Source organism: Nanorana parkeri, unplaced genomic scaffold, assembly GCF_000935625.1.
Source record: "Nanorana parkeri isolate BGI_ZX_2015 unplaced genomic scaffold, ASM93562v1 scaffold382, whole genome shotgun sequence".
Lineage (NCBI taxonomy): Eukaryota > Metazoa > Chordata > Amphibia > Anura > Dicroglossidae > Nanorana > Nanorana parkeri.
In genome coordinates this window covers 610,163-620,389 of record NW_017306650.1, presented here as the reverse complement: position 1 = coordinate 620,389, position 10,227 = coordinate 610,163, and the positions used below count along the sequence as shown (strand labels likewise).

Here is a 10,227-nt window from a genome sequence, read left to right as displayed (position 1 = left end):
AAAAAAAAAAGTTTTATTTTATGTTCTATTCTTAGTTCTATAATGGCATTGTAGTACTTTCAGGTGGAATACAGCTTTATAAGATATCAGCTAGGGAACTACAAGTCCCAGCATGCCCTCATTGCCCCTGTACAACAACCAGATATAACCGTTCCCTGTGTGATATGTGTGTGGGGGGGTGTACAGGGACAATGATGGCATGCTTGGACTTGTAGTTCCTTAGCTGATATATATGTGTGGGGGTGGGGGGTACAGTTCTAGTGGATGTTTATATAATATGGGGGGGGGGGAATGTTCTGCCCCGGGCGCCCATAACTCTGGTTATGTCACTGACTGACCAGCACAGTGACCCAAAATATGAACCACCCCTGATCACTAGTTATGATCAAGAGCTGGTGGGGATGGCTTCATGAACATATGACCACCGTAACAGTCAGTTACAGCAATCGCATGATCATGAAGCAGACAGCATTAAGCTTCCCTTAAATGGCCACCAACTTCAGCCAGAACTTTTTTTTAATATTGTTGATAAAGTGGGGAGGGTTAGAATCTCTTTTGAGTTTTATTGCTGTCTGTTTTTTTAAGTTATGGATAGAGTAGAGAGGAATTAGAACACCAGTCAGGTTTTTTATTGCTGTCTGTGCCTCCATTAGGGAAATTCTCCCTCTCCATTTGTCCTGGTGACCATTATCACTGAAAGTGAAAGAAAATACCAAATTTTGGGTTGTGGCAATGCTGACCAGCAAGGATTTTCCTCATTTTGGTGGGATATCTCACTTCCTGTTGTGGCTATCGGATAGGAAGTGAAGGGAACCACCAGGGATCGCTCTCACTTTGGAGGGATTTCTCACTTCCTGTTTTGGTATCGGACAGGAAGCAAAGGGAACCACCAGGTATTTCCCTGACTTTGGAGGGATTTCTCACTTCCTGTTGTGGCTATCGGAAGTGAAGGGTAATCTCTCCAATGGGACACGGAGAGCAAAAAAATAAAAATAAAGACAGGTGTTATAACCCTCCCTAATTCTACTCTAGGTAGAACTAAACAATTCTACTTTAAGTAAAGAAGATTGTACACTCACATTGTAATTGAAGCTATGAAATACTAAGGATGAGAAGTAGCAACACACAGGTTCTTGTTTTCATTTTATCATAATTTATCATTACAGACATACGGACGTTTTAAATCACCTTTTTTTATCTCATAGAAAGGGTTGTTTTTCTGAAAGTGCATTGTTAGTAGTTACGATAAAAATACATTGTAGCAGAACCTTTCTTTAAAGAAGGGCTATTGTCAAAATATTGCACTTGCTATTTATGGCTACACAAAGAGAGCCAGAAGATCTTTCCACCTACTGTTAAACTATGACTGCCCGTAAGCTCTTCTACACACTCCCCTCAGGCTGCAGCTTTCTATTGACGTATTCATTGTGAGGTCTATATTCGTGCTTAAGAAAAATTTGGCACCGCTGTGCCATCCTTGGAAGGATTTATATGTGCAAAAAAAGACAAGAAAAAAAACAACTGACTGGATCGCTGCCATTTCTTCCCTCGCGAAACCGTTAAATCAGCATTGCAAATAGTAAATCACACCTAACAACTATATCCTGCAAAAAAACAAAGAAATTAGCAGTCATTGCGCAAAGGCTGATTATAATAGAAACAAGTGCTCTTACCTTTCTTAAACCTTTACTCTGAAATAAATACAAATTTCATTTTCCAGAATGTGTTCAAATAAAAAAGCAGCTTTTACACAGAGAGCACCCATAGCAGGAGTCAGAGACCACTATAGGTTTTCTAACGAGAGTACGGCAGAAAATGTTTTTCTTCAGACTTTCTTTCTAAGGCTGGGCACACACCTTACAATCAAAAGTCTTGCGATGGTTGTAAGGTACTTAAAAAAACGTACGATCTGCCTATGTTGCATAGGCAGATCATACTTGCGATGATCGCAAGCCACGCCCCCGTGCGACCTTACAGTAGTAGAGGTCGCACGGCTTCCACACACCTTACGATAATCGTACGATCGCGGGATTTCCCGCGATTATCGTACGATAGTCGTAAGGTGTGTGGGGACCCTAAATCTAGCCTTACACCAGTTGAATTTAATTTCATTCAAAAAATTTGTTTTTTGAAATGTTTGATTTTCTAATAGATATTGGGGTCAAATCGATGATCGTTTTTGACCGCAGGGATGTAATATCTCTTTTCTCGAAAGAAAGAAATTCTAAGAGTGAATGCGGTTTTTGCTCAGAAAACCCTATTCTTTCCAAAAAGGTTTCTAGCAAGCTTCAGCAGGTTTTCGGAGCTTTGAAGTAGTGCTGAAAGCCTACTGAAGCTGGTAACCGAAAGGACTCTATTAAGATCTCTGCAGTGGAAGATATACTCACCAAAGCCCCTGTGCAAAAATAGTTTTGGGCACCTCATTCAACTACTGCCCAGGTTGGCTGATTCACAGTGCTAGATAGATAGATTAGCAGGTGGCTAAGTAGCTATATAGATACATGCAGATGGAGAGTAGCTTTACAGTACCCTGAACTCTTCCATGGTTCATAACATGCAACAGCAAACACTCACTTTCATTTCTAGGCCAAATGGTATCAGGAAGAAATAGGAGAAGCATCCGACATGTCTCACTGGTATTTAGGCTGGTGTTAAAGGATGTTCTCACTGCCCAACACCACTCGGATAATACAAACCAATAGCATGATCAGGACATCATGAAGAATATTTCCTAGAAATGAACAATGGCAAGGTCTACATGACAGGTAGAAGAATCCCAGAAGGGGATCCCAGCTCCAGCACGATCTACATCTAGTGTAAATGGGCAAATCTACAATAAGCCTTCAATAAGCTTTATTGCGTAATAAACAATAAATTAGCTGAAAAACATCAGCAACTGGGAGGGGGGTAAACAACTGAAGGTAAATAAGCCTAAGCCCTCGTTCACACCTGAACGTTTTGTAGCGCGTTCTACGCTCGAAGAACGCTCTACAAAACGCTCAAAAATATAAATTGCATTGGAGTCAATGGACTTGTTCCCACCTTGCCGTATTTCCGCCCGTCCCGAACGCGCTACAAAACGGCCCACGCCTGAAAAGGTACAGGCACTACTTTGGGCCGTTTTGTAGGGCGTTTTACATTGGAATACAGCCAAGTAGCCTTTGGAATCGCGGTAAAAAAACCGCGCGACGGTCGCGCTTTTGCAATACGCCTAGGTGTGAACCCAGGCTAACATGACATTGGACTTATTTACCTCCAGCTTTTTTTAATCTGATATGGTGGTATACAGAGGCGGCTCTTTAATTAAGCAAATTAGGCGGTCGCCGAAGGCCTCGCGCTCCCGAGGGCCTCGCGGGCGCCTAGTTTGCCCTGTCAGAAAGGCAGCCAGGTAGCGTTGTGAGCTCTCATCCCTGTAGCTGTCAAACTGAGACTCTCAGTTTGACAGTGGCAGGGCTGAGAGCTCATCCGTTACCTCGATCGTTGGTGCGGACCATCGGCTCGGTCTTCTGCACGGAGCTCCGCCCACCAGCCAATGAGAAGAGACCTCACCCCTCCCATCCACCACACGAGGATCTCTGGCTGTAAGGGCTGAGTTTAACTGCAGAAGCTGATGGAGGCGCCCGCAAGACACGGCCAGCACAACACACACAGTACTGTAGTGGCAGCCTGGAGAGCCTTGTGGAAAGCAGGTGAGAGCCCTGTGGAGAGCCCTGGTTTAACCAGGGCTCTTTGGGATCTCGCCCTGATGAGACCCCCACAGAACCATGCTACCCTGGTGAGGCCCCCTCAGAGCCCTGGTGAGACCCCCCAGAACCCTGCTACCCTGGTGAGGACCCCTCAGAGCCCTGGTGAGACCCCACAGAACCCTGCTACCCTGGTGAGGACCCCTCAGAGCCCTGGTGAGACCCCACAGATCCCAGGCTGGTGAGACCCCACAGAGCACCGGTGAGACCCTGTGGAGCCCTGGTGCTGTTGAGACCCAATCCTCGCCCTGGTGAGACGCCACAGAGTCCTGGTTTAACCAGGGCTCTGTGGGGTCTCATCAGGGCACTAAGGGGGTCTCATCAGGGCACTAAGGGGGTCTTCAGGGCACTAAAGGGGTCTCACCAGTGCTTTGAGGGGTCTCCCCAGGGCTCTGCGGGACTAACAAGGCTGGTTAGACCCCACAGAACCCTGCTACCCTGGTGAGGCCCCCTCAGAGCCCTGGTTTAACCAGGGCTTTGTGGGGTCTCACCAGGGCCCTGAAGGGGTCTAACCAGGCTTTTGAGACCTCACAGAGCACCGGTGAGACCCTACGGAGCCCTGGTGCTAGTGAGACCCTATCTCGCCCTGGTGAGACCAGACAGAGCCCTGGTGAGAACCCACAGTGCCCTGGTTTAACCAGTAGGGTGTCACCTGGGCTGTGTAGGGTCTCACCAGCACCAGGGCTATGTGGGGTCTCACCAGGGCCCTGAAGGGGTCTAACCAGGCTGGTGAGACCCCACAGAGCCATGATGAGACCCCACCAAGCCCTGGTGAGGCCCTGGTGCGACCCCACAGAGCCCTGGTTTAACTAGGGCTCTGAGGGGGTCTCACCAGGGCCCTGAAGGGGTCTAACCAGGCTGGTGAGACCCCACATAGCCCTGGTGAGACCCCACAGAGCCCTAGTGCTTGTGAGACCACATCTCGCCCTGGTGAGACCAGACAGAGCCCTGGTGAGACCCTACAGTGCCCTGTGGGGTCTCACCAGGGATCTGAGGGGCCTAACCAGGGTGGTGAGAGCCTACATAACCCTGCCAAGACCCTGGCAAAACTCTTCAGATCCCTGATGAGACCCTGCAGAGCCCTGATTAAATCAATAAATTTGGGGTCTCACCAGGGCACTGAGGGGTCTAACAAGACTGGTGAAACCGCACAGAGCCCTGGTAAAACCCTACAGAGCCCTAATTTATTCAGGGCTCTGTGGGGTCTCACCAGGGCTCTGCGGGGTCTCACCAGCCTGGTTAAACCCCACAGAGCCCTGGTAAGACCCCACAGGCCTGAGTGGGCCCTCATGTTTAGGTTTCGCCTAAGGCCTTGCAAACTCTAGAGCCGCCTCTGGTGGTATATTTTAATTTGTCTAATAGCCTTCTTATGACTGCAGTACCACCAGAAATCTGTTGCAAATGCTATATTGAATCGTCCCCACTGTTCTCATAGAAAATGAATCCTATGGATACTAGTCTTTATATCTCTCTGCCATCTAATTTATGTAAGCCAGGTGTGCACAGATCATCTGTTAGCATACAGATCACTACTGTCCTCTGTGCTGCCCTGATTTAACTCTCTTTTCTCTACCTGAATAGGGTATGACACAAACTTAACCTGGGGACATGGAGGTGAAGACAGCCATCAGCAAAAATCAAATGTCTTATTGTAAGCACAATAACAATTAGTTGCTCCTAACAAAAGCTTTCACTGTCCTACAGTTATATAACCATTATCACATTTTTATGCTTAGTAGTTGGTCTTCATCACACCTTTGATTGTCAGAAGCCTTCTTCTGTGATTTTCTTTAACACATTTAAACTAGCATACGTCTGCTTTACGCCACGTTTAAGCTGAACAAAAAGAACTGGAGCGAAGAAGAGTGCTGCTGTTGTAGGGTATGCTTTCATCTACTAACCTGTACTGGTAAATGATATCTGGGTTATGATTGGTTGTTTCTGGCAGCAGCTCCATTCATTGTTCTCCAGTTTTTATATATCGGTCAAAATAAAAAATAATAAATATGGATATATTGGATATATTGAGTTATGGATTTTCCATAACTTTTCATACTAGACACTGGGCACCAGTATCTATAGTGAGTTTGAATCTCCCCAGCAGACACACACAGCAGCAAAACATGACATGACTAAAACCAAAGTATAAAGTTTTAACTTTACATACACTTCATTGTACTTAATTTTGGTTCTATTATCCACTGCTGCCAGATTACACATTTCACCTCAGAGGGGCACCAAGAGTGTACACCATGAAGCCTGGGCCTACCTCTACATCACCTTTCAGATTCAGCTTTCCGGGGCCAGTTTAGATTTGGTAGCTGCAAGAAATTTAGCACTGACAGTTTTCTTTTCACACAAGGCTTTTTTAAATGGAAGATAAACCAAGTAGCCTGCAGTGTGTGTTCAGAATTGCTCTCCTGCATTAATATGTGGTATCCTCAAATCACCAAATCACAGGCAAAAAGGAATGGCATGGACTGTTGTAAAATAGCAATGCTTAGAAGAAAAAAGTGAGGTACTGAGAAGCTAGGTTTTGCTCCCTTTATACATCTCAAGGTTAAATTTCTAACTATAACTAACTAACTTCATAGTGATTCTGTGGTCAGCTATGACAAAAAAAATGTCTTATGCACGACTGGATTTACTTTACACAATTTCTTTGGAATATTCATGTAATTGAATCCTCCCTATACTGAATGAACTATGAATGCATCATTCATCTACAGCAATACTGGAAATTATCATTTTGTATGTATTTTTTAAATGACAAGTATGATGATAGTGAGATCTGATGAACCCCAAACTATGTGGAGAAAATGGAGGAATAGCACTGAAGACTGACATTTTCCCCAGAATTTGCAGGTCAGTAAAACAATATCATGTCTGTGCTAGGCATTAATGGAAGGTGACACATTTAACAAAGGACATTCCTACTGTAACATACTTAGAAGTAATGCAGGGCATCATCTGCAAAGGACTTCTGATGAGGTCCTTTAAAAAATAGTCTGGTATGCAACTGAGAAATACATATTTATAGGCCTTGTGTGCCTCAACAGCTCTGGGTTCTCATTTATCATCGAAACTACAAAGGATAAAGAGTCACGTTTCTGAGGGCCACTGGCTCTGCTATATCAGATTGGACTTACTCTGTAAGCAATCCAAATTTGTAAAATCTTTTCTGTACATATTTCTTGCACCATTTTCCTTTTCTAATCATTAAAATTATATTTAAAAATAATTTAGCTGAATCTCTAAATGCTCTAATTAGAAATTACAAGCTATGCCTCTGTGCCTCTGTGAAGCAGCTACTGTAGTGTAAACTCTGTTACATTCCTGTCTGGACATGGCAGTGAGTAATACATACATATTTACAGGACAGAATTGCAGCAGATGTTGCAAACGGTACATGTTTCCTGTTAAAGTATGTGGCTACCTCATGTCTGTGTAAAAGGTTAACTGCACAGTTAACCTGCCCCAGCGGCAAATACCTCTCAGTCTTCTGGTGCTTTGATTGTTGTCTCATGAGCTAGAACATTTCTGCACAGAGAAGACTGAGTGGAAACCTTATCCAGGTTTCTTTGGTCCAGTCTGTTGACAGCACATGTTCTCTTACCCTCTTCTTCTGAACTGAGCCTAAATGTTACAGAGCATGATGAAGTGGCTCTCTGTAATTCCAGGGTGGGAGACAAAGTCTTGATGACCTAGTCTCAAAGGAAGTGGGTTCCAACTGGACCTGGCTTTAGAGAATAATAGACATATCTGCCTTTAGGCAGGCATAGCTATTATTCTTTATTACCAAGCCCTGCCAATTCAAGATTTTAAAGGGCTGCTGGAAGTGTAGGAGAATCCCTTGGAAGGCCTTGCAATGTACACATGAAGCGTTCTGTATTTCTGTGGACCTTTTTCATGTGGGGACTAGACAGAATCCAACTTATGCGTTTAAGGGTACATTTTCCAGCCAAGAGTACTTCTGATTCAGTTTCTGATTTGTCATGTAGGCGTGTCTGCTGTTGTAAATTGTCAGCTCTGCAGCCCAGCCCCACACCCAGGAAAAATGCTGTGTCTTTTAAAGTGGCAGGACAACACAGCTATTGTAAATTGTAAGCTCAGCAGCCTAGTCCCACCCCCAGGAAGAGTGCTGTGTCTGTTCAAGTAGCAAGACCATACAACTGTTGTAAATGTTAAGATCAGTGGTCACGCCCCCCCTCTGAGGAAAAATGCTGTGTCTTTTCAAGTAGCAGGACCAGATAGCTATTGTAAATTGTAAGCTCAGCAGTCCAGCCCCACTCCCAGAAAAAGTGCTGTGTCTGATCAAGTAACAGGACCACACAGCTATTGTAAATTGTAAGCTCAGCAGTCCAGCCCAACTCCCAGGAAAGGTGCTGTGTCTGATCAAGTAACAGGACCACACAGCTATTGTAAATTGTAAGTTCAGCGGTCCAGCCCACCTCCCAGGAAAAGTGCTGTGCCTGATCAAGTAACAGGACCACACAGCTATTGTAAATTGTAAGCTCAGCGGTCCAGCCCAACTCCCAGGAAAAGTACTGTGTCTGATCAAGTAACAGGGCCACACAGCTATTGTAAATTGTAAGCTCAGCGGTCCAGCCCAACTCCCAGGAAAAGTACTGTGTCTTTTCCTGGGAGCAAGGCCATACAGCGGCGGTAAATTTTAAGATCAGTGGTCCAGCTCCACTCTCAGGGAAAGTGCTGTGTCTTTTCAAGTAGCAGGACCAGACAGCTATTGTAAATTGTAAGCTCAGCGGTCCAGCCCCACATCCAACAAAAGTGCTGTGTCTGTTCAAGTAACAGGACCACACAGCTATTGTAAATTGTAAGCTCAGCGGTCCAGCCCCACATCCAACAAAAGTGCTGTGTCTGATCAAGTGGCAGGACCACACAGCTGCTGAAAACTTCCAAAAGCATTTTCCTTTTTTACGACGAGCAGCGTCACCGAAACTGCGCTCATTCAATTTATCGCTGGAAGCCCTGCTTACAGCTGCCAGCCATTCCAAGATGCAGAGCAGAGTATTAAACATCTTATAAAGCATTCTGCAGCACCTAGGATGTTACAACTGAACAACGGCCAGCTTGCCAGAATTCCAAATGGACAGCAGCATTGTCACTGCCAGCGCAGTGGGCAGAGCAGCTTTTACTTTTTAGGAACACTGGCTGCACAAGTGATAACACAGAGAGAATCCCTTACTGACTATATGTAGCATCACTTATTTATAAAACAGATTTACTGCAGAGCTGCAGAACTGGAAGAATGCAGCTGCAAAAGTAGAATCACCCCCTTCTCTTACCCATGTCAGCAAAAAAACTTTCCTGCAGTCAATGAAGTACAATTATATGCATGGCATCAATAAACAATGAAGTACAATTATATGCATGACATCAATAAACAATGAAGTACAATTATATGCATGGCATCAATAAACAGTAGGCATATGCCAGTAGCAGTATGTACTTATTGCAGCCCTAGAAATGATCAGGCAGAATGCACAGAGCTTGTGCTTTGCAGATCCTGGCACTCACCTCAAAGAAACTGATTCTGCTGCTCATGATCGTTCTGTGGGGAAGTCCTCGCCAGCAAGCCATGCATATCCAGCCGGTGTAGGCACAGCGCAGCCCGAGGACTATGCAGCCAATGGGGACACCAGAATAAGGGGATCCCTGCCAGGAGAAGCCGGGGGTTACACAGCAGCAGCTCTCGTGTTTCGTGTCGGAAAGTGATGAGCATCAGCAGCACTGCACCTCATCCCGGGAGGATACACAGAGCTTATCATAGCAAGCCTGGATCGGGAAGTCAGCCAGCTCTGGGGAGCCTGACTGATACGACTGAGTCCTCTGACTGCGAGGAATACACTCAATGGATGTTCCGGCTCCCAGCCTCTACTTATAAGACTTTCTACTAGTCACATCACATCATCATGATGTCTACACATCCATCTACATCCCAAATCAAAGGGCTGGCAAGCATGGAAGGTGGTACTCTTCCAAGAATTTAAAGGGATATTAAAGGCAAAACGTTGTTTAACCCTTTGATGACCTCCTTCCTGGCCATGGCATTTTTCAGTATTCAGAGCTGCGGTATTTCGACTGACGTGTATTCCGTCATGCAACGCTGTACTAAAATTAATTTTATTCCATTTGTTGGGGACAGATAGAGCTTTCTTTTGGTAGTATGTAATCACCACTGGGGGGGGTTTCATTTTTTACTATATAAATGGAAAAAGTACCGAAAAAAATTTGAAAAAAAAAAAAGTGTTTCCTACGTTATGTTATGTAACATTTATTATTTTGCAGTTTTTTGGTAAAATATAAAAGGCGGGGTCACGTAGGTAAAATAGACACCAAACATGTCAAGCCTTAAAATAGTGCACGCCTGTGAAATTGTAAAAAACTACCATACCCAAAATTGGCCATAGGCAACACTTTAAAAGCTTTTCCTGCTCATCAGTTTAGTGTTATCAGTGATTGA

At 44.8% G+C, this 10,227-nt stretch overlaps 1 protein-coding gene across 1 annotated transcript in view; it reads right to left on the bottom strand.

Moving 5' to 3' along the window:
- The window catches only part of LOC108789250 (very-long-chain enoyl-CoA reductase-like), a 51,429-nt gene extending 42,098 nt beyond the window's left edge, over window positions 1–9,331 (bottom strand). The window contains exon 1 of the mRNA XM_018559214.1: window positions 9,282–9,331. Within this exon, the coding sequence (XP_018414716.1) occupies window positions 9,282–9,308 (27 nt within the window). The 5' untranslated portion in view covers window positions 9,309–9,331. The remainder of the gene's footprint in view (window positions 1–9,281) is intronic.
- Window positions 9,332–10,227: the final 896 nt, after the last annotated feature.